The sequence below is a fragment of the Diadema setosum genome, chromosome 21 (assembly GCF_964275005.1).
Source record: "Diadema setosum chromosome 21, eeDiaSeto1, whole genome shotgun sequence".
NCBI lineage: Eukaryota > Metazoa > Echinodermata > Echinoidea > Diadematoida > Diadematidae > Diadema > Diadema setosum.
In genome coordinates, this window is record NC_092705.1 from 8,759,197 (window position 1) to 8,785,436 (window position 26,240).

Consider the following 26,240-nt stretch of genomic DNA (forward strand, 5'->3'; position numbering starts at 1 on the left):
CTGTCTGTTTTAGTGTGGTTATTATTTACACTACTGTTTCACAAATCTCCACTGCCACATTGTACAGTCTGTACCGGCAGAATGGGGTAAATGCACTTGAAGCCTACTACTTCGGCTATAATGGATAAACGAGCGGAATACGACCGCAGATGTGAAGATAGACCTGGAGGATTGCTCAAACTTAACAGCCCGGCGGGGTGTGGTAGAGGAAGCCGGGGCAGAAGATAACCCTTTGGCAATAAATAACCAATAATGCCTAATCACTCCCATCGGTAAAGGAAGCAGCAGTGGCAGGTCGGGAGGAGAGAGTGTATGTAGGGAGATGCGGCTAAATAGAGCAAAAGTTGGTCCAAAATGGGTAATGGCTTCATCAGCTGTATCACAGAAGCTATCTTCTTCTCCTCCTCCTCCTCCTCCTCCTTCCACTACTACCACCACTGGCTGCAGGAGAGAAGTGCACAGCCTGGCATGAGATGGGATTAAATGCATCCAAAACGGTTTAGAAACGGCCCTAATTGCCATCAAGGCTGGCTACATTTGCAACCAAAATTTGGGGGTAATGAAGGAAAACTTCAGGTTTGCTGCTCTTTGGGAGTGAGTAGAAACAAGAGAAAAGTACAATAGCTGGATGCGTATGTGTAGCTCCTCCCAGTGACTGTCGGAATGTGTTCAGTTCTCTGTCGACTTGTTTCATCCAGGCTGATGTTCACTTACAAAAAATGCCACCGCAGTGACATGTCTTCAATCATCATGCATTATTGTTTCGTCCTTGTCCCGTCTGAATGAAGAACTCCTTCACTACAACCTCAAGAATAGACATGCATTTTCTTGGAACAAATGCGAGCCCTTTCTCCCGGGGGTTTACGTGACGCACACCAAATAAATGTTTCATTAGCATCTATAAACTATTGAATCTTCTCTCTCATTGCACTGGCTATCAGTCTAAAGAAAAGATACAGGTCAGTCTTTCAAACTTCCAAAAGCATGTAAAGAACTACAAGTCCTACTTGAATGAAAAAATAAAAGGGAAGTGATTCACCTGTCATATATTACTTCTGCATCCAGGTCAAGCTCTATTTATGATGACGATCTCCTTAATTGTTTACCATCTCTCATTTAAAGTTTTCATCATCTCTCAATCAAAAACTAATTGTGTGCAAATTTGCTATAAGCTATGCCTCAGGGAATAATGTTCCCCATGGTTTCTGATGATCAGAATTTGACAATACCTGCTATTGATTTGTAACAAATGCAGAAATGAATCTAACCAAGCATATCATGAAGGCATAAACTTTGGATTTAGGTAAGGGTATTGATACTATGCCTCAGTTGCAACTAAGCAAAAATTGTTTAAGATATCTATATTCTGGTAGCTGTCTTATGGTGTTTCTAAGCATGCTTTTCACACCTTCCTTTTCCCCTCTATGCCATGTCCATTTTTAAATCTCGCCTTCTGATAACAAACACTGTCGGCACATCAAAATGTCTTCTGTGAAGATGTGCAGTTTTTGGATCTTGTGTCTCTATTGCCTTCTGCCACATCAAATGACACAGCTGAATGTCAATGTATTCACCACAGATGAATGTAAAATGAGAATCTATGAGAGACAGATGCATTGGAAAAAATCTAATCTGATATAAAATCAAGCGTGTTTGTATGTGTGTGTCTGTTTCGTGAAAGTAGTCGATATTAGTATGTACGTCAATGTTAGTATGCGGTATTTCCAGAGTCTGAGCAGTTCTTTTATCCTACACATTTTTATCTGTGTGGGCAAGTCTCAATCGCTTTGTTTGCACGTCACACTCGGGAGAACAAGTGGCTCAAAACAGTTTGGTGAAGCACGGCAAATATGATAACGAGGTTTTCTCCTCAAAACGTGGTTTAGGCAAGGGGCTCTGTATATATGCGATGAGAAATACACAAATTACATGTAGGTCATTCTCATGATCTTGCTACAGATTCAGTTTGCATGAACTCTTTCTTGTATGACATTCGTGATGATGTACAACTGTACACTACATGGTATGAAGAATGAAAGGCATGTTGTAGGAATTCCTTGGTCATAATGCATTAATTCACAGAGGAATTGTTGTGTGATAAGGGATGTTCCAATCAAGGACTTATAAATGGAAATGATTCATTACAAGTGCATCCAAAGACATTATACTTTTATGCTGAATTTCACATACAAACCATTTCTTGGAATTTAAAACTTCATAACCCCAACCCTCAATATCTTATCATTTGGTGTCATGATCACATTTCTCTTTTGAAAAAAAAAACAACAACAACTAAAACCAAAACACCCAACCATGTTTGCATTTCACTGTCTTTCTGTTTTTCAATTATGACGAAAAAGTGAAAGGATGATATGTCACAGTTGCTAAGCAACAGTGTGACATTCATCCTTGAAATATGAAGTGGGCAAAAGACGATTGTATCTTCTGGAAATGAGGAGATGAAGATACACAAAGACATAAAAAAAAACCAACAACAGGACGACTTAAACAAATACTATGGAATGTGCAGTCAGTTGACAGGGCAGTTGAATCTGCAGGGCCGTACGCAGAAAGGGGGGGGGGGTGGCAACAGGGGTAGTTCAATAACCCCCCTAAGAGCAGACTGTAGTTTGAAAGACATTAAAAAGGGGAAAAAAATGAAGAAGAAATGCAGTGAAAGGTCACCTTGAATAATTGACAGAAGAAAATTGAAATAAAATTGAAAAGTGAAATTTCAAAAACCTGACATCAGTACAAGAGCCTGAAACCATGGGGGTAACCCCCCCCCCCCCCATCCTGCGTACAATCTTGCATATCTACCTGTACAAAGTCTTTCCATTTGGTTCTTGTTTATTTTGTTGTTCCTAGAGTTCCTATCAAAAACAGTATTCATGGTATGCTATATTGTCTCCAGTGTGAATGTGTCAAGTTTTGGTCAACAATACAAGAATAGCCAGTTTCTCTTTCCTTTCTGACTCTAAAGTTGTAATGATTTGGAGTTTACTACAGCCTGCTCACCAGAAGGCAGGTTAAATCTAGATGATGATTTCATTCATACTGTCATAAAAAGAAGAGTCAGCTACATGTCAAATTTGAGCTGTGGGCCAATTGTTAGCCAGCGGGTCTTAATATACAGAGACTCGACCTGAAAAGTGTTCCACATTGAGTGGATCGAAACCACAGTCCAGATTTAAAAGACCTTAAAAGATTGCCCAGTCACTTTACTGGGCTCCACGAACTTCATTGCTTCCCAATTTCAGCTTCAACTCTTCCAAACTTTTTTTATTGGGGGATGTCCCATTTTTGGAAACTTTGTTTTCTTAAGTGTGCAATGCAAAGACAACCACAAATGCAGCATTCCTAACAGTTCCGTTTCTGAAAGGGCATTTTCCTTTTTCCTGCACACTGCAATGATGATTATATGACAGAGTGTTAAAGAAATGCGTACTTTTGAATGCCGCGACCGGCATACATTCCCACAGCGGTACGTTTTTAAATTTAGGAACACTTCCTTGTTCCATCTATGTCACTGCATTAAAGCACGATTCTTTTCATGTCAGAACAACTTAAACAAAAACAGAGGAAAAAATATCACATTCGGAACAGGAAGCTAAAAGCGGGACCAAAAATCTGTCGAGTAGGTGGGGCCGACTGACATGAGGGAATTCAGCCCAACAAAAGGAAGAAGGTCCCTTGACAATGTCTGTGCAAATATCTAGGTGAGGTCAATGGTGTGAAAAGTTTGTAGTACTGAGCTTCATGAGCAAGACACCCAAAGAGAGGAAAGATAGATAGAGGGAGGCGTGAGAACACGGAAAGTGAATTTGTGAGACACAGGTCATGAAAAAGGAAAAAAAAAATATGATAAAAATGATAGATGTACAAGTGTGTAGAGACTGTTATGAATTCAAAGGAAAAAATAAAGATATTAACATTCACTGTGTTGTCATTCAAGCATAATCATTCCATATATACAGATATGACTATATATATAAATATATATGTACATATACTTTTTGAATACGGTCACAAAATATTAGCATTAGCAAATATTTACAGAAAACGCTTCTGCATCTACTATCACATACAATTTTCGAGAGAACGAAACATATCTACACATGAAATCACTTGAAAAAATGGTCATTTGACAAAAGTGCATAAAGACAGTCTTACCAAAATTCACCCAGGGGGGAAAAAAGCATGAATGTTACATTTTTTTGTTTGTTTATTTTTGTGCTGATTTGTAAGCATAAACTACCAAGTCTGCTAAGAAGCTAGCTACACTGGGTAATTCCACTGCAACGATGTCAATAAAAGGTTTGTGCAGTACACAGTATGAAGAAAAATGCAGGTAACATGCAACCACATCTGGGAGAAAGTGAAATGAAACCAAACCCTGGTCCCTATGGCCAAAAATGCAGTCTTTTTGTGTGTGTTTGTTACTCCTAAAAATTACTGTATCCTGCAAGAAGAGGATCTTCAATAATATCAAAAGTACAATAAACTAAAATCATTCTAAAAAATTTGGAAATTACAAAAAATAAGTTCAAAAAATTATGAATATATATTTGGATATGTTTTGGACATCTTGAGAAACATATGTAATTCAGAAATAGAATATATGGCTTTTCTGTTGACTTTTATTATTGAAGCTTTGCTGCCTACTTAATTCAGTATCCAAAAGAGATTCTTAAATAATAATCACACATTTCAAGTTAAAATTCTTGCCTTGTAATAAATTCTAATCGTGTGTATGTCTGGTTTCTTATACATTTACAAGTAATATCGAAACATCCATCAGCATAGAGAAACATTAAGGACTTTCTTTTCTTCTCTTTTTTTCACAAGCAGGTATTTAAAAAAAGGTTGTCTGTGTTTGCGGTAAGAAAAAGGACTGCAAAATTTAGAATGCACGACAAACTGCAAAAAAAGGAGGAGAGATTTCAAGGCTTCAGAAGAGGAAAGAGCAATGGCACTGAAAGCCTCTCTTATCTACTGACAAGGCCCCCCTTGCTGGCTACTATCCCGGCATGGTGCTCGTGATTGCATCGTCAGGCAAGCCATTGCTTCTCAAACTGCTATTCGCTCACTTTTAGTTGCCCACAAAGGTGTCCATTTTTTTTTTTCAGAAAAAGAAAAAAAAAATGCAACATGCACTCTACAGTTTATGCTTGCACAAAGTGAATCACCATCTTCATTATGACATCACAATCGATATCTACACTGCACCAATATTTGAAATTTGAAGATATATACACAATGGTATGGGGAATATACTGTCGTTGGAATTATGAAAAACTATCTAGATGCAGCAAGTGCAAGCCTAATTGAATGAACATTCAGTCTGTTCCAAATGTGGTTGCACGCACACCGGCAAATTTCATCCCTCAGTCGGTACTCCTCACCTGAATTAATTCTATAGTGGTTTTCTGCAACCATTGTAGTGACATGATTCTTGATAATATTTCTGAAAGAGATACAATCCCTCTAGTAATACGCACAGACATAAAGTGTGACAAATTTTGAAAGCTAACTCACCTCCCTCATATTAAGGAAGTATGAAAATTTGGCCAGTAAACACATTTTCCAATAGATAAGAAGATCAAATAAATCAACATGAAATTTTGAATTAATGCACAGAGAATATGTTCTTGCATTCCTGGACATGATGTGCTTTTGTGGGAAAAAAAATCATTGAAAAGTGTAATATAGGAATATGGAGTTCTTAGCATCTATCTCTGAAAGAACATATCTTACATAATACAGTAAATCCCACTATTCACATAGGGCCAACAATATGCTTTGGACAAAGAAAACTGCAACTATGCTCATTGTTTGCAAAATACCTCCAACTTGTCATTCTTTGGTTTTATGGTCGGTAGGATGGGGAAATTCGGTCCCGTGTGTCCCGGTATAACCGGCGTCTGGAGTCCCGCAAAGTCCTGCATGAGGCCCATGGGGCTGGTGGTGACCCCGCCCAGGCCGGTGAAGGCGCCCGACTGGGAGAAAGGCATCACGTAGGGGCTGTAGGTCCCCGCCGCCGAATGGGAGCCACCCGTCATTGTCGGCGCCTGTAAGAAGTACATGTTTGCATGTGCATGTGTGAATATGCGTGTGAATATGTTTGTGTGACATGTAGGTATAGTGGGGGGGGGGGGGTGGGAGGTTATGAGTGTTTGATGATATGTTTCAACATATGAGAATAACGCAAAGGTGTGTGATTTTGTTTAAGTGTGACAAAGGAAGGTATGTATCCATTGAAGGGTTTGGTATATAAAGAGGAGTAATTTTTGTTTTTCAAAGAAAAAAAAAATGAGGAGAGCAGTTCAAAAGAAGTAAAATCAAAGAAGGTGGATAAGACAGATAATTATGAGGACAGACAAAGTGGTAACCAGACAGGGACAGAAAGAAGAAGTTTTGTTGTTACAAATGATTCAAGGATGGTACAAGAAAAAAATGTTTACACAATAGAGAGGGAAAAGTAAAAGTGAGATTTTACAGGCCACGTGTAATGATCACGTCAATTGCACGAGCACCATTCCAAGTTTTCACATGGATGAACGAGGGTGGAGCAAATGCAGATGGGCACACATCAAAGTTCAAGATGTGGGGGGGGGGAAGAAAGTGAGAATACAATGCAGGTAGAAATGTTAGAACAGAAAGATAGATGATTATGAGAAAGGAGAGACAATGGAGTATTCAAAGGCAAAATTAGCATAAAGGTAATGTTAAAGAAACACAGAGAGAAGAGAGGAAAATGTATACGAATGTGCAGACAAAAATTTATGTTGTCAAAAAAAAAGATGTATCACAAACACATACAGAAGAGATGAAAAAAGAGACAAACATGAAATGGAATGCAGAAATATGATGATGAGGAAAATGACAAAAAGTGATGAAATGAGGATTGTACGGCACAAATATTTGTAGCCACACAGAGAAAATGGACAAGGGATTTCCCCCATGAAGCATTAGTCAATCAAGAGGGGAGGGAAAATGAGGGTTGAAAGTGAAAAAAAAAAAGGAAGATGAATATTAGATGGATTGAGAGGAAATGAATCAGAAAGAATATCATGAATGATTAGTGGGAGAAGATGATCAGGGCATTGTGGTTCAAGTGACATGTGATGTTGATTTGTCAAGGTCACGGGGGGATGAAGGAATCGGTGAACATTGTTTGGTGTCATTGAGAGAAGAGTTGGAGAAAAGGGAGAAAATTGAAGAACATGAAAATAACATGAAAAAAAATATACAATCATCTTTGTTCATGACAATCAGCATATCTCTTGAACTACCTAACTTAAGTTAACATAAATGTGCTATAATAAAGGTGTTGGTGTGAGGTTTCTTACTAAACGAAATGAAATATCTAATCCATATTTACAAATTTCATACCATCAAATATAAAAATTCATATGTAAGAGGACAAGCTGTAAAAGAAACCAAAAATATCAATAAAACAATTTTGTAAGCATATCCAAGAATCTGCTGGGGGGAAAAATAAAAATTGCGTCTGAGGCTCAAAAATTGTGTCTCTTCTTCCCTTGGGTCAGAAGAAAGTCAAGAGGATCGGTGATGGAAGACAAAAAAACAAAAAACAAAGATGCAACGTTTTGCTGCCAGAGTGCTGGGAGTAGAAGCCGATGAGCACTGAGAGAAAAAGAGAGATATATACACATGGAGAAAAAGAGATAGACAGATAGACAGATAGACAGATAGATAGATAGATAGAAAGATAGAAAGATAGATAGATAAAAAGACAGACAGATAGAAAGATAGATAGATAAAAAGTCAGACAGATAGAAAGATAGATAAATAGAAAGAAATAGAAAGATAAATAGATAGATAGATAGATAGATAGATAGACAGATAGAAAGAGAGAGAGAAAGAGATAAAAGAGAGAGGGAAAAGGATGGGGAAAGATAGAGAAAGAAGGGAGTGCAGCAGATGACCCCCAACACCACGCGATGCTGAGCAGATAGAAGACTCTGCACCACAATGTGCACTACTGCCCTCTCTTGTTGGGATGCGGCACCAGCCAGCCAGCCAGCCAGCCACTGCCATCATCACCGTGCACTGGATAGAGCCTACATGGATGGATAGCTCAATGGAGGATGCATGTAACCAAGGACCAGTCAGCCAGCTTCCAAAATCATCCCATTCAGTGACTGCACACCGCCTTGTGACACTCTTCTCCATTATTGACATTGCAATTGAACAACGCATGAATTTCCAGCCGCATCAACTAGACCCAACAACCGGCCAATCCGTACACGAAGTTGAACAAACCAATATACCCTCGGTAATCAGAACCAAATTGAGAAAAAAAAAAAAAGGAAGGGATGGGAGATGGTGTGAGGACATGGCCAATAAAGTTCACAAGAATTTGAGGACAAAAACTGTCTCTCCTTTAGACACACAGACAATACTATCAGTGTCAATTTGCATCTCTGATTTGATTTGGGCCTAGCTGCCCTGTTAGTTTCTCATTCACAAAAAAAGACCCCGCTTTCTCATTAACAAGTTTATTGTCGATCTCCATCTCTCATCCTCCCCCTTCTCTGTCTCACATATTCTCCATCATCCCCCTTTCTTTATTTTGTCCAATGCACGAGGCATATCCACAGCCTTCACAAAAGCAATAGTCTCCTGCACCACCCTTCATGTTGATAATGCCCAACTGATGTCACTGTACGGTCTTCTCATTATGTCACGGAGGAGCTGGCAGACAAGGCTATTTTCTGGATACTTTTCTTTTCTCTATGGGATTCTTTCAGTCTACGGTGAAGAGAACATTAGAATTCCCAGGAAGGAAATAGTTTCAGCACCAAATCTAGTGCCTGGTACAAAATGAGAAAATGTCTACGCGTACACGAATACATCTGAGCTCAGTCTTGGTCCTGTTGTAGGGCAATGGTCCAGAAACATATCATAAATGAAACAACTGTGAGATTGTTGTGGATTACCACATCATTTCCCAATTTAATTTCTCTGTTGGTGTATCCCTTCATCTGTATCTACAATTGGGTCTGCCCATTCCAAGATACATAACTCAAATCAAGCCCGAATGAGTGCTTCCGTTGGAAGATATAGCAGAAAACACTTGATACACCCCATACCACTATGAAAAGTTGGATATGAGAGGCGTTCCTGAAATTGGACACTGCAGTGACATCCTGCAAATCAAGAAAACAATTCCTTGTGATACGAAGAAAAACAAGTGTTTTGGGTCTGATCTCTTGACGATTATGACTGGCAAAGCAGGTGCAATGGACTACAACACGTATCACACTTGGTGATGAAATTCTTGGAAACAGCTGATGATGGAGACTAGCATTATGGGGAATCCCTGTACCGTGCAACCACTGTGCGCACTATCCCCGCCCCGGCAACAGATGCGATCCTCATCAGAATCTTGATTTGGTTACCATTGGTATCGCATCATCAGCGCTGGCTCCCTTCCCAGTCAATTGTTTTTGCGCCATCCTGTCCCCGTAACAGCTCATTCACAGATTTCTCATGGGGGAAACTTGCTAGGGGGCATGCTAGTCTGGAAAAGCAGACTTTTTTGTTTATAAATTCATGAAATTTCAAATATGCAGCTCATGAAGTAATTGCTTAATTTTGCAGTAGATGATCAAAGATACTTTGCAATGACATTTGCACGCAACACTGCTGTATTTTGAATACAAGAAAAAAAAAAATGTGAAAAAAGGCCACGCTCTCAAAGTTTTATCAAATCTCTCAAATCCAGTAAATTCGACGCCTTTGGTCATTCAGTGCCTCTAATTGGCAGCTATCAAAGCAAGACATAGAAAGGTTAGATTAAACAGCTGTCTGCGGGAGAAAGCTGTCAACACAGATTCACAGTCAGTATGTTCAGAGTACTAGTATCGCTCAACAGTAGGACTAGCCCACTAAAACCATGCACTTGTGGGGCTGCATAGAACATTTTATATGACTGTACACTGAGCTGCATGGAGGAAGTCAATAATTGGAGTTTATTTGCACAATTATATGAGTTTACATTCCCTCTTTGTCATTTATATGTAACTGTTTTTCTGTCCCCCCCCCCCCCCCCCGCATAGGACGTTAAATGGAGGTCCCATGTGTGAGTTAGTCACGCCTCGCATATGGAAAAAATCCCACTTCATCCACTTTATTGTGAAGAGCAGGGTGCCAACCCGGTGAAGTAGTCCACCGATACCTACCCACCCCCCACAAGAAAAAAATGGGCAAATGATGCCCACTCCTCATGGTTCGTTCAAGGTGGCTGGCAATAGTCAGCAAATGGTATTTACCATGCACATTGTGCCATTGGGAGAAATCTCTTCTTTTTTTCCCACTTCTCCCATTGTTCTCTCAAGTGGGGGGAAAAAAAACGAAAAAGAAAGCGCACAGAGATTACATATACAACTGTGGATTTATCAAGATAGGGTGCCTAGCATGACGCAGTCATGAAATTTTCTTGCCAACATGAATATCAGTATGTGGTGCCTTGATCTGTTGTGTGTATGCAAGACTTCTGATGGCCTAGTTTGTGCTGTATCACCAGTCTGCGAATATGTGCATGGAAGCGCAACTTCATCAGGTACAGTTGACTCCAGTTCGATTTCTTCAGCTGTGTGTGTGCCGACATAAGAGATCAGCCATAAAGCTGCACACAATTTCGTTACAGGGATTCTCAAATATATTCGAGCCAGGCCAGCCTTCCCACTATATGGTATCCCAACACTACTGGGTCTTTGAAATCAACTACTGCTTGGTCAAAAGTTTACAGAAAAGGTTGTAGGAAATCCTAACATCGCTGAGAAAGGAGACCGATATCAGAGAGGCCAACAGGGGAGGAGAATATGGACTAGAATTTAAAACTAACTTAACAGGTAGCCATGGTAACTACAGACAAACTTTTGAAAGTGACTGCATCCAACAGTCTTTGCCAACAAAGGCCACAAGAAACAACATTATATGGGACACACTTGCGAGTGTCACAGAGTCAGAGAAAAAGGAGGACGAGGAAGACGAAGAGGAGGAAGAGGAGGAGGAGGAGGAGAAGCAGAGAGAGAAGGAAAGAAAGAGAGAGTTAGAGATTGCAATCCAAGGTGCAGCGAACTGCTTGGAAGTACAATGTAACATGCTCTTCCAAATTGAAAGAGAAACGATGATGCCTGCAGAAGAAAGGGGAGGAGGAGGATCAGTGAAAAATGTGGAGGAAAAGGGGAGGAGAGGAGAGAGAGAGGAGAGAGAGAGATGGGGGAAAGGCATCGGCTGAGCACTGAGCGCTGATTACCGCTGGAGAGCTGGGGCCGTGTTTGACAAACCCCGACACTGGCATTGTCTGGGTTTCTGTTGACACAGACGCGGGCGATATATCTATTACTCCCTCCACCATCCACCACGGGGCAGGGAGAAAGCCAGAACACAAACACCCCGCCTCCCGACCAGTGCTGCCGCGCTCGCGGCCAAAAGAACTGCAATCACGCATCCCTCAGCTGTGGCTAAAACAGCTGCACGGCCCGCCAGTTATACCCCCGATTCCTCCGACATTATACCTACCTCACATCTTACAGCTCTCTCCTCCGTCTCTAAAACTCTCCTCTGTCTCTAAAACTCTCCTCTGTCTCTTAAACTCTCTTCTTCATCCCCCTGCCCCTATTCCATCTCTCCATCTCTTTCTTAATCTCTCCTCCACCCGCTCCTTCTTTTTCAGTCTATCTTTCTCTCTGTCTGTCTGTCTCCAACCCCCCCCCCATCCTTCATCCTTGCCACCACTCCTACCACTTTAACCCGTTGAGGATGGACTGATATTGCTACAACACACATTTCTCATAGACACCTGCCCGAGTATACTCGGGACTCATCTTCAACGGGTTAATGTGTGTGTTCATTTTACACAATCATATTTTTTTTTCATAATTTTGTTCACACCCTCTTGTCTTCAATACAAAGGCAAGCATCACATGAATAAGAAGGTCACTCATCTTCACAGAGAAAAACGACTGAATTCACAGCACTTTTGTGTTGAGCTTCCAGAACGTGTCGACCGTGCCATCCTTCCTCGACACTCGGAGCCCGACCCAGTCATACCTTCCCTCTGCCAAGCCGTACCAAAAGACAACATCCTTCCAAAATAAATCTCCCATTCCCGACCAAGACCTCTAAATGCTCTATCCAACACATTGGTTCCCATAGCTGAGGGGAACAGCATAACTGATGGATTTCCAAACATAACCGAAATGCCAACAAACATTTCCGGTTCCCTTTTTTTTTTCCTCTCTCTTTCATTTTTTGTTTTCATTTTTCCTATTGCTCTATCTCTCTTCCTCTCAAAAAAAAAAAAAAAAAATCAACATAACTACACGTCAAGAGCGGTAGGGTCAGAGTGACAAAAAATGTGGGGAAAATGGGCCATTTCCATTTCTAGCGTAAACATTTACAAAGCCTGGTTGTTTGTCTCCTCTTCAAATAAAGTTGCCACAGCCACAAGAGAAAACAGGTTAAAGGTTTTGGAATGTTTTCTACTTTCACTCTCCCATTTGAATATCTGACAGCTTTGTTATCACATATAATTCTGCATGTTGATGTTAAACATTTTTTAAAAGATAATTTATCCCTACTTTGCTATTATAATTTTGACATTACATCTTCATCTTTTTTTTTCTTTTTTTTTTCTTTTTTTTTTTTTTTTGGGGGGGGGGGGGTAAAATTGTTGCACTGTTTCATTGCATTGCTTGTCTTTATTGCATTGTTAAATCAAAACCCCTCTGTAAAACAGTCATGTCCAGAACATATGGCTGAGTAAACCTATCCAGCTGTGCATTTCTTTTCTTTTTTAAATATTTTAAGATTAACTGCAGTGAATATTTTGATGTTCTTTTAAGACGAACATGAATACCATACCATACAAGATATCATTAGATCCCCTAAGACATGCACATAAGGGAAAAGATTAGTATTACAAGCCTTGTTATTTCACGAATGCTGGTATCAAGAGCAAAATTCATGTCAGTTTCTTGCAATTGATTTGAATTTTTCAGATCTCTGTAGTAACAAAGAAAAGGGTAACATATTTCATGGCCCCCATAAAATTTTCGACAACACTCCTTCGATGGATTTTTCAGACTCTATTATCATGAATAGGGTCATCGACCTTTCTCTTCCAAATGAGAGCAATAGCAAATATAAAGAAGCGAATATTAACCCCTCCAGAAATTGATATATTTAATGACTGAAGATGAAATCTCCAGCAGAAAAATGAAATAATGATCATGATGCATGCTGGGATAGATTTGGAAGTGGACACTTTCCAGGGGTAAAAAAAGGGAGAAGATTACCAGAACAATTTTTGATTTAATATCTCTTTCTTTCTTTCTTTAGTTATCTATTCATTTATCTATCTATTTATGTATCTATTTCTTTATTTATTTGTTTGTTTATTTGTTTATCCATTCATTCATTCATTCATTCATTATTCAATACATCATCTGCTTCTAAGACGTTGTTTCTTCTCCCTTCTGCACAATCTTCCTTTTAAGAGAGCGATTTACTAACAGATGTAAACTTTCTGTATGCCTTTCTGACAATGGTTGTTGGCAACCTGAAAGCTTGGTCGAGGTTTACCCCACACAGCAACAACTAATGCATGCAAGCTGGATTCCACATATTGAAAAGTGTTTTATGAGGTACAGGATTTATATTAGAATAGCTCATTAAGACGTCAGTATGAAATGGAAGAAACATCCATCATAAATATATGAATACTAGTAAACCAGTCTACTCAAATGCTCCTTGGATGATGGACAGATAGACAGATATGATAGTGGAGGAGCAAAGAGGGGATTCCTACACTCTCTCCATCTCCCTCAAGCCTTTGCTATTTACAGAATTCAGCATCCATTCAACATAATCTTGAACACTTATATAACCTCCTGAGCCTATCCCTGCCCCCCTTCTTCTTGTTCCCCCCCCCCCCAACCTCCCTTCTTGCCCTCCCCACTTTTATTTCCCTACAGACAACAGGGCTGCAGGTGCATGTGAGCAAGCCCTCCTCGTTGCTCCCAGTGAATCTATCGTAGGAATGCCAGGTATCCTTTGTCTTTATAATACTCATAGGCCCGTGCACACACAACGAAAATCAAAATTACAATCGCAATCCAAATTTCGATTTTTTTTTTCGACCTTTCATACACAAGGAAAAATCGCACTTCGCAGCAAGGAAAGAACGATCAGTGGCTAAATTGCGCATGCGCGAAACTTGCATGACCGAAGACTGACCCCGCGGTCCCAATAATGTTGACGTTCACACGCTACGAACGATGTGATTAAAAATACCGATTTCCAAATCTCGATCGCGCTCACACACACGACGCTTGGCAAAATAATTGCGATTATTCTGAAAAATCGCACTAATAGTGCGAGTTGGATCGCGATTAGGATCGCGAAAATTAGGGAAATTTTTTTGTCCACACAGGAAAAAATTTCGAAATTTTGATCGCGATAAGAAAATTGATTTTTAAATTGCACTTTTTCCCTTGTGTGTGAACGGGCCTGTATTCTTCCTTCATCCTTCTTCTCTTGACCATTTCCACAAGAGGCTTTCTCTTGACCATTTCCACAAGAGGCTTTCTCTTGACCATTTCTACAAGAGGCTTTCTTTATGGTACTACACTAGAACAAAAAACACACACAACCCTCCACCCCCCCCCCAAAAAAAAAAAATATATATATATATATATATATATATATATGTCCACCATGTTGATGAGTCAGGTAAGCTAATATTTTGTAGGAGATACAGCAAGTAAAGCATTCACAGTGGGTCAGACTGTAATCGGTGACCAGGTGGTTCACACAATCACTTTCGAGATGATCGTTGTTGCTTGGCAACCCCATTGTTGTCGCACCGTGTGAGGACGGTATAGATATACTACTGCTTGGCATCTGTCACTCAAACACATAAATCAGAGGTGAAACCTTCCACCCTCAGATCTTTAACAGGAGAGGTGCGCGCAAGAAGAGTTTTGGAATCCCCACTATGTCTTAACCCATCCTCACACAAGATCCCGATTTCCCAATAGACTATGCACACTATGCACAAAATTCTATAAGGCAGAGGAGTATATTTACTTTTTCATCCATGTCTACTCATCTCGCAAGTTTTGATTGAAAATCTCTCTCTATTTCACAGGGTATCCAGGCTTTGCTTCTCACGTCAGTGTCACGGGAGCAAATACGCCGAAGGAGCAAAAGGGAACTGCTTCAGGATACACTCAAAGGCAAAAATGGCGTAATGCTGTATACGCCATATGTTTCACAGAGTTCCTATTTTCATGAATTTCACAAGTCGCGAATGTATAAGAACATGCGAAAATATAAAGTCTGGTCCCAATAGGAATGTGACATGCACACGTACACATTCTGGTATGCAGGTCACAGTACATGAAGAAGGGGTATAATAACAATGAAATCAAGAATTTAAGTGCTCATAAAATTATCTGAAAGTCCAATTAGATTGGTTAAATATATGGTGTATACAGTACCTTTTTACTTTGGGGGGGGGGGAACAAATCAAAATTACAAAATTGATCTCTTCTAAGCCATGATGTATTGAAACAACTTATTCACCTTTTGTTTTGTTTTTTACAATTATGTCAAATCAAATTTGATGTTATGAACATCGTTATTATGTGATATGGAGTGACACATGAGGGCTCATATGCCTCTGGGTAATAGTAAAGAATTTTACTTTTGTGAGGCCTGGCCCACGTGTCACTCACTTACATTTTATGTACCCATTTATTTGTATGTTACACTGCAACTGTATGGCCAAATAAATAGTAATAATGATAATAAATTAAAGGATTAGCCTCAGCAGTGAGAAGAAGAGGGAAAGGCTTAGAATGAAACAAGAACAAAGGAAACCCAACAGAATCTTGTTACTTAGCGCTCAGGAGGTGGTAAAAGAAAAAGCAGCAGTGAAATTTGAATTACAAAAACAAAAAAGGTGGTTCTGCTAATGACATCTAAAGTGTTCCTTCCATCTTGTGGGCTGTACACGAACACTTTTCACAATACCATTTCCTGTCCAAAACAACCCAGAGGAAATAGTCTAGCCCCAGTGATGAAGTATGCTGGTCCCAAACTCGAGATTTCCCCAAAGGTATGAAGGAGCAATATGATGCCTTTTGTCATGCTCTAATTCTCCATCCTTTTTTCTTTCTTTTTTCTTCTTCTCACGCTCCATCCTGTCTTTCTTTTTCTTTTTCCCTTCTACGTCCGTGCCAAGGACAGGAACTGCGTCATTTTCGAGAATTTCTTATCATCCGCATTTTGTCTTTGTCGTTTGTTTCTTCTTAGTGAGAGTTTGCTTTGAATGACAAAGAGTAGGAGGTTTATTTTTACCAATGTTAATGGCTCATTATGCCAAAAATAACATTTCATTCAAACCCTTCCCCACGTCTTGATTAAGGGGCATCTATTACATTCTGAGCAGCTAAATAAAAAAAAAGAAAGAAAGAAAAGAGAAGGAGAAACAACTCTACGTTACAGAAATTTCAGCATTATGTTACAGAAATTTCAGCTCCTGGACCCTTTTATTCCAAATTACTCAACCCCTGCAGACGATCTCATGGGCGTGGGGTTGAGTAAAAATGAGTCCCCCTTCCCCCACCCTTTTTCACGTGACAAATATCACACTATTTTAACCTTACTCTGCAGAATTATCCGAAAGAATACACATTCACTTCATCTGAGCCCATGGCAAAGTGTGAAATTCACTACATCAAAAAGAAGAATGCAGGCTGACATTGGAAAAAAAGCAACTTAATATATTAACATGAAAAGAGTTACAGTTGGATGATGTCGGGAAGACATCAATGTCCATACTACCATTAATTATACAACTTCTCCATCTTCCATCAACACTCTGGCTTCCAAAAATGTCATGGTGATGAAATTATCACCATCTGACCACCAAAAACACAAAAGAGCATCATCAGGCAAACCTGAAGACCAACAGGCACTTTATCTCAAACATGGGCTGTGTATCCAAACAACCTGAACTTTAGAGTTTCATGCCCCCTCCAAGAGAAGTCACACTTCCCCACACTCGAGTGCCTCCAAGCTTCCAACAAAATCAGCGACCAAATTCCTGCCAAGTTCTCACATATTGTAAACATGTCCATGAATGGCAAAAGTGAAAAAAAAAGGAAACAGATTTAGAACATTACAAAAAAAAAATATGAATACCTTCACGAAAAACATATGAACGGAAGAAAACAAAATCCCACATGGATGGTACCAATGCAGTAGACATTTCTTTTTTGCTCAGGAGTTTCATGCATCTTCTATTGAAACAAACTTGACAAAGAAAAAGAAAATGACAAGCATAAGCCAGTCAAACAGTTTTCAGTAAACAGCCAGGACTAATGTATCTTTTCTTTTCATGCAACATTGTGAACAGATACGATGCACTCAAGAAAAACCACAATTTCATAGTATGCAGTTCGGAGATCCCTTGGAATACTCGTGAGGGGGTAGGCCGCACAGAGGATAATCTCCAATCCAACAAAATAAATCACAGCAAGGGACTTTTACATCGATAAAATAAATGCTTTGACAAATAGCACCAATACTCTTGAAGCTAAGATGAAATGCAGATTCTTTTTTTTTTCAACTAATGAGAGCAGGGGAAAATGGATTAAAAAAAAATATGGGTGAGGAATTAAAATGGGCAGCAGATAGATTTTCACCAGCACTCCAGGAATTGAGGGAATAAGCCATATGGTAATTGTTACATCCTTAAATAACTTCAGTTCCTTAACAAATGGTTTAGAATATCATCTCATCATAACTGTACAAAATACTGAATACTAGAAAATACAATTAAAACATATACCCGGTAGATGAACACTTAAATCTGTGGTGGAAACCACAACTTGCTTTGTAATCTCTACATTAAACAATATTCAAGTACCGGGCAAAGAATGAAACATTTCATAATTCATACATTGGAAAAAAAGGAGTGACAGCCCACTCAATGATCAAGAAGTTTTTCTTTTGTTCTTTTTCATTTTTAAACATGTAAAGTACTTCTCTTTTGTGAAGTGTTTTGATCTCAAGTTCGATCTCAGCTTAGTAGTGTAAAAGCTCACACGTTTCCTCTACACGGCAATTATCTCATTTCAGTGGATTCACATTGCTTTGTAAACAGTGCTTCATTACACTACATAGGAGGGGTCAATTTCAAGCCCAGTGTGCAAATAGATTGCTTCAATTTTGTCATTTTGACCTTCACCAACAGGTCGGCTGCTTGCAAAAGGCCATAACTTCGTTAAACCACTAATGTGATTAGTGACACTTTCTGCGCGAAATTTTTGGTACAGAGTGCATAAAAATGATGCTGAGCTGCATTACTTTATCACAAAGAAGAAAAGTGGAATGTAAGAGATGAATTTGTTGTGTTATTATGCAGATCACAGTCCCTACTACACCCATCTGTGTGAGCAGCCTGTCACTACCTATGACAAATTGGGGTATTTGCAGAAATGTTAAAACGTTTAACCGACAATGGTATTGGACAATTGGGCAAAACAAAATACAGAATTTTACAAAGCTTTTGGTACACATTGTCAGCCGCACTTTGTATTCCTATAAGTAAGATACAGACCACAAAACTATTTTCATGCCTTTGGGTCAAACAACTAGATATCAGGACTTCCACGTGGTTACTATTTCTTCAGACCTGTTCCCCCTGCACTGCACTCACGTGTGAATCCATAGAATTAAACCTGCATGGCACTGCTGGCTCACCAAAACCCTCTTACGAGGGGCGACGTTTAAACTTCAATGTAAGATCAATGAGGGGGGAAAAATGCATAACCTGTGCCTTGCAAAAGCGTGGTGCGTTAGTCTTCGAACCTGTAAGTTAGCGTATCGATGCAAACGCATGTTACAAATTGATTAACTGCGTATTGAATGAGAGGAAAATGTGAGCTTTAACATTGCTGCTTCTCTGCAGTACTTTCAAAGTCGAAAAAACGAGAAAAAAAAATCCAAAAAGTTAGGGATTTCAACTAAATTAAAAAGCTTTAGCATAAATCAAAGCAATGTTCATTCTAGTTGCTGGAATATACAAAAGGCAAATTATTTTGTGAAATTTTGACTTTGTGTGGAACAATTTTATTTCTTTTTTTTTTCTTTTCTTTTTTTTAGTTGATGTACGCACCATGGTAACTGCAACAGGAAAGATATAAGGACTGTACACCGCGTTGGTATCTGTTGATGCCTGACTGGTGTGATAAGGGGATGCACCCTGAATATAACATGGGAGACAAAATGACAATCATGTAGACCAAAATATCAGCCCCACAACTACAAAGTGATGCATAATCTTTTGCAGTTGTTTTCTTTTTTTTTTCAACGAAAAATTATACATGGATGACCAAACTAGAAATAATAAATGATGTGAAATTAAACACAAAAAAAAAAATGACACGGTACATTGCGTAAAATAAACAGGGAATGGCAGACGGCAGAAAATGATACTGAAATGCAGAAATTGGTCGTGGCAAGCAATGTTGGTGTTTGCGTGTTGCGGTGTTAGTTGCCAGGTGATAGGTATATTGATTGGTTAAGCAGGGGTGCACTATTAGAAAGAAGAATTCGTGAAAAGCATCCTGTTTTTTGGTGCTGCTTGTGGATGCCTTGGGCAGCAGATATGACAACCTACAATATTGTACACATCCAATAATGATGACAATGATGACGATGATGATGAAGACAATGATGATGATGAGGATGATGATGATGATGAAGACAATGATGATGATGAGGATGATGATGATGTGGCAATAATGATGATGTGGAGGAGGAAGAACAGGAGGGAGAAGAGGAGGAGGAGGAGGAGGAGGAGGAGGAGGAGGAGGTGGACGAAGGGGAAGAGGACACAAGAAATCAGATGAGAGGAAGAGGAAAGAGATGAAGTTTCTCATGGTTGTAGTTGTAGTGGTGGCAGTGTCGATATTACTGATGATGATACTGATGATGACGATGATGATGATGATGATGATGGGGTTGGTGATGATGTTGCTGAAAAGGACAATGGTTATGATGATGATGATGACGATGATGATGACGATGATGATGATGATGATTATGATGGGGTTGGTGATGATGTTGCTGAAAATGACAATGGTTATGATGATGATGATGATGATGATGATGATGATGATGATGATGATGATGATAGTAACAATGATGAAGGTAGTGTACACGTCAGTATGAAAATAAAATAGTTTAAGAATATGATTTTCAAATGATGCAAATTATGATGATGATGATGACAATGTCACTAAAGATACTAAAGATGAATTGAAATATCTATGACACAGGACACATCTGAGATAGGGACTTCCATTAAACTAACTATCATTTGAAGCTTGTTTCATAATGCTTTAAAGCAAATTTGAACTGTATACATTTGTTCTACAGTAAGAAAAATATATCCATGGGCAAGTGCTGCAAAACTCAATTCACTTTTATGCCGACTGATACTTTTAACTTCAGCATCTATATTATGCGTGGTACTTGATTCAAGGGGGATTTGACTTGAATGAAATCCTTTCATCGCATTTACTCTGATAAGTATGCTCACTTCAGTGGTGCGAGTTCATGGTATCAGTCTCCCTCCATTTTTGGAAAGCCATCATTTTCAGTTTCATCATGTAATTACTTTTTAAAAGAAGATACGATGCATACTTCACACTGAAGTGGGTTGCTGGGTGTTGGGTTTCCTGTGTATATATCTCGTCCAAGTATACTGAATGTCAAAGAGGTTGGTACCATCGCTTGAAGCCCTTTCACTTCGCACTATGGCCTAGGACCATTGTTTGGATGGTGACCAGATGAAAGTGATATGATGTATATATAAATCATATGAAAAAAAAACTGCATAGAAGAGGCATTCTTGAGGGTTTAGTGATTTCTAGTCAATGGGAAATGGACATAAAGCCATGTGAGATGAAATGCATGTGGTACATATGATTCTGATGAAGTGAAACCTAACTGTAGTGAGCGAGGGTAATGCTAAAACAGGCAGAGTTCAGCCAAATAACTGTGCTCATGTTTAGGCAAGTATACTACTTTAGAGGGCAGGCACATATAACAGCAAGAACGGAAGAAAAAAATGCCGCTATTAATATTCTCATGCTGAATGGTGCAGACGTAAAATGCCGGGAAAAATGACATAATTTTGCAATTCATTGTTTGGCAAGGGTACAAAATGCTTTGGACATTGCAGGTTTGAGCGGCAATTGTCTCGCTGAGCATGCGCAAACAAATTCTTTCAGTGCAGAATGAGACTCACACCAAACTCTCGCACGGAGGCAGAAATTGGAAAGGGGAAAGAGTTATCCTTCTCCTTCTGCTAAAACACTTGAGTTCACTCTCCAAAAATGTAGGCTCTGCTCTCTTTGCAGCCTCTATTGATCTACATGGATGAATGTTGCTATGAGAAAGTGCATATCGAAGGAAAGATATATCTATCTGTTCATACAGAATTTATACATTTCTGTGATCTCTCTTTCACCTGCATTCACCTGCCTTGTCAGGCCTCTGGACAGACAAAAGTCTTGTAATGCCCTCCCACCTCACCTTCAGTTAACTTCCACTATCTGTCAAACTTGAATACCTTTGACTTCAATTTATTTGATTTTTGTTTTTGAAAATAAAAATATTTTGGACTTTTGTCAATTGGCACATAATTGATTCCTTTTCCTTGCAAACTACACAGGGTTCCATCCAAGCTATGTGAGCTGCCAGTTCCATATGTTTTAATACAAAGCATGTATATTGGTATCAGTATTCAATGGCCTAAAGTCTCCACTCATTTCCCCAACAAAGCAGTAGTCATGCCACTGGAAACATGCAAATATTAAACACTACTTTATGAAAGAGCATGGTTTATCATGTGACTACCAATCAAGTGGTTTCCTTTTACTTCTTTGTTTTCGGTCGACTTTCTGTCTTTTTCGACTCCAATGAATGCAATAAATGAAACTACTTGAAAAGGCTTGTTTTCTCTTGCGAAGAAAAGAGTTAAATTGCAAGACCAAGCCCGGCAGCTTGCCGGACGTAACTCGATTTCGGAAACCGCTGCGCAGAATTGAGGCTCGATGCCCGAGGAAAGGCTTGGGTGCCAAGAGACACAGAACAAATAGAGGAAAGACTCTGTACGCCAGAGCTGGCAGCAGAAATAGGATGTAAATTTAAGCTGCTTTCTTCAATTTTCCTCACTAGGCTGTATGTGTAATCACGAGAACAAATTAAACCATCGGGAGAGGGGACAAATTGGCGCAAGTAATTTGTGGCAATATCTGTAGCCCTGTTCAGTCCTCTTATATTATGTTTTTTTTTTCCCCCTTTCTTTCTGCAAACTGGACAGCTCTTATTCGTGAAACAACAGAGTCAAATAAGAGAAAATTAGTCGAGAATAGTTACAGGCAAGACTGCTCCAAGCGACGGCACAATTACATTGGGCTGATGTGGAGTCGCTGGAGAAACCACCATTGCTTTCAAATTTTTCACCATCTTGCTTTCTAAACTGCTCAAAATCTGCTTGCTGTGGGGCATATTGGTTGGCTTGGGAATGGCATGGCTTTGAAAATGGGACTTTTCCATCAAAATTCAAGAAGATGGAAGCCACAAATGGCTGTTCCCTCTCTCTCCAGTAATCATGCATGTTTGTAATCCATTTTACCCTGTTGAACCTACTGATTTTTGCAGAAAGCTCATCCAGTTTCCTCTTAAAAGGCTTAGATTACTTTGCATTAATGCAAAGGAATCCTGCTGAATAACTTTTGTTGTCCTAATCCAATTGAACATTGCAACTCCCTTTTCCTTGGCTTCCTTAATCCGTTTTGGGAAATGCGCTTATCGGACATTTCTGTGAAATGTGCTGCCTTTTTTATTTTTATACAAATTGTCATCAACAGTTACACTGGTTACTAATGGTGCATGTCAATATCAACCAACAGTCCTGGTTCTGTTTACTGTATGGCACATCTCTCCAATTGCCTGTTCCTGCTGTATTTATTTCTTCACAATTTGCGGCACATATTCATTCTTCCTCCCTTTATGTTCACAATACTGCAGCACATTTTTCTTTTTTTTTTCTCTGTTTGGATTCTCTCTGACTTTTTCTAATGTAAGGCACAGTTTCACAAAAGACATATCCAGTGTAAACAGAGTACGCAAAGAGAGCAGACCCAATTTCTCAACGTTTCGCTGCTTTTAAGTAATGACGAGAAACAGTGATAATGAGAAAAAAAAAGTTGTCTTGAAAAAACAAAAACAAGAGCATATAGGCCTCTTTCGGGCAAGGTTTGGTGTGGCTGACAAGGGTGGCCTCCCTTTTGGGGTGAGACTGAGCTGGGCTAGGATAAACTGCAGCCTGGAAGTTGGGCAACATGTTCAACTGCAATTGTATGAACAATGAGGAAACGGAAAGGGAATTATAAGGTTTTGATAACAATTTAGACATGACGGGGGGGGGGGGGGGTGGTGAGGAAAAAGGGGGGCAGAGAGCAAATGGTAGTTTGTTGGTGGGAGCAGGGTGTTAGCATTCTGGACCTTGTCTCATGTGCCACATAATTCCACAATGCTGACAAAAATGCACAATTTGCAGGGTGCATAATCATTTTGAAGCAGTCATTTCAAATTGCAGGCTGTAAGGATGGGGGTGGGGGGGAATTGCAGTAAGGTAACCATAGTGTTTTCTACTAAAATTGCTTGCCATGTCTGTGGCAAAACACTGCATTTTGTTTGTCTCTTGAGGGATGTGCTCGCCATGTCAAAGGGTTTTTGCAGTGTCTTCGATTCTAAAGTGCTCTTAATTTTCATATTCTCTCCCTGGACGATATGGTGCATGTTGTATAGGGGAATGGATGACAATGCAAATGAATACAAATGCGATGCAGGAAAAAAATATGAGCAAAGAGGTGCTGGGGTAACATTAGAGCAAAGTTGTGCATCTAATTCACTCTACAAAGAAAGCAAAGAGGAAAAGAGGAAAAACAAACAGAATACAATGCTGCATTGGAAATGATTAGTTAAATAAACAGTATTTGCAAACAGTCTTCCATGATGTGCTTCAATAGCATTCCACGGGACGAGCACTCTAAACAATACTCAACTACATTTAAACTCCCCCCCAAAATATATTTAATGAAACAACAATCCAGCACGTTCTGGGTTTTACTGTTGTTGTTGCTGTTGTTGTTGTTGATTTATCAACAGCAAGACCTTCTGCTTGCAGCACTGTTGCAGGGAAGAAACAGCACAGAAGACAACACATGGGACTACAATTCATTTCAATGACAAGGGAGAATGAAATCACAGAATACACTTTTTTTTTTTCTTGGTAACTAGGCGCTTTAGCATGGATTTTAAAAAAAAAAAAAGTTGGTTTTGGGAGAATAATACACTCATTGAAAGCTTTCATTTTTCGACAGGAATACGTTTTCCCTAGTATTTTGGGGGTGAGGGGAAAAGTGTCTTGCCGCCCCGTCTCTTGAGCGCCTTACCTGCCCTACAGTAGGCAGGGAGTAGGACGGTTGCGTCAATATCTGAAGCCCAGAGTACATTTGCGGGGATGCATGCTGGTAAAAAGAGGCGGCGGAAGCCGTGGGCACGCTGTTCGTGTCCTTCCCCGAGACCTGGGAGGTGGGAATGACAACCGGGTTGCTCTGAAATCAAGTCGGGAGAACACAAGGGGGCGCCATTCAATATATAACTACATATGATATAGATACATACATACATACATAAATATATATATACATATGTCTATTTACATATCAATGACAAATAGCAGAATATATACACACATAAATGTATCTGTATTTGCTTTAAACTTTGTACTCCATATCTCCAGTGTATTTCTAGCATTTGAAGAATAAATTTTGACGAGTATTATATAGATCTTTGACTGTACTGCACAAAATATGTACTACGAGAGTACGATACAATATACTCCCACCCATTTTGATGATGTACAATTGTCTTTGAAAATACCAACTTGTTGCTAATGCATTGCATGTATTTGTCAGATGTGATTGGATAAATTTTTGTCTTGCAAAAGGCCCTTAAATGTTTGACTGCTTCATTGAGGTACATCAGCTTTGATTTGCAAATATACTTGCTGTGTAGACCTATGATTTGCAAAGAGAAGTTCATCGCTTTCAGGACAAGTATGTATGCCTGACATACATGCTTCATTTGGATGCAGAGGGATCTCTGCACAATTACCATTCCATCTAAATTTAGAAGCGCTTCATCGCTGTATCCAAATCAGGAAGGGTATTTTCCAGCTTTTGAATTTTGGGAGTAGTTGGAAGGATTACAAATATTTAGGGATATTAATTTCTTATGCCCCATCTCCCTTTGGATAGGAAAAAATATCACAAATTTATGCAGTCATTCAAATTTGAATGAATGCTTGGCTTGAAAGAGTGTTTGAAATCATCGAAACATTGGTCTTTGATTTTGTGGAGACAGGAAGACTAAAAAAGCAACATTCTCATACAAATACATAATCATATGTATATATATCTCCTGCCATGAACATGCCTTGAAAACACAAACAAAAGGCAACAGTAAATTATAAATATAAACAAAAGAGCAAAGTAAAACTTTGATGCACATTTGTATGGAGGGTAAAATGTTAGTAAAGAAAAAAGAAGAAAGAAAAGAAGTGAAAATGCACAGAAAGTCTGTACACCATCTTTTTTTTTCTTGTTCTTTTTTTGCAGAGCTGGAACCAAAATGCAAGGTAAAAAGCAGAATGATATTACTCAAGGATGAAAACAGTGAAAAATTATGAATGATAACAAAGAGTTATCGCTGCATTTAAGTGGGAAATTAATTAATACTATTCACAACATGTAATGCTGATCTGTTCAAAATTAGTTCTGAAATTTTGATTTACAGGAATTTTTATTCTGCCCAGTCCTAACATTGAGGAGGGAAAGCTTGAGCCATTGCTGTCGCTCGCAGGTATTCGACCAATGGGAGGAATAGAATGAAATGATGTAATAACCTGCTCTCTCCAGGGACCACCCCTCTAAGGACCACCCCCTCTAAGGACCGCCCCCTATGGGCACACCCTCTTCCCCCCCCCCACCCCCCACCCACACCTCTGCTTTAGAACACCACATCTCTGCTATCAATCACATCACTGATAC

The 26,240-nt window shown here is 39.4% G+C and overlaps 1 protein-coding gene across 3 annotated transcripts in view; it reads right to left on the bottom strand.

Moving 5' to 3' along the window:
* The window catches only part of LOC140244271 (uncharacterized), a 163,820-nt gene that overhangs the window by 29,548 nt on the left and 108,032 nt on the right, over nt 1–26,240 (bottom strand). For all 3 annotated transcript variants that reach the window (XM_072323912.1, XM_072323914.1, XM_072323913.1), the window contains exons 3-5: nt 24,582–24,743; nt 19,226–19,312; nt 5,847–6,071 (exon numbers count right to left, since the gene is read on the bottom strand). In XM_072323912.1, coding sequence (XP_072180013.1) covers nt 5,847–6,071; nt 19,226–19,312; nt 24,582–24,743 — 474 coding nt within the window. The remainder of the gene's footprint in view (nt 1–5,846; nt 6,072–19,225; nt 19,313–24,581; nt 24,744–26,240) is intronic.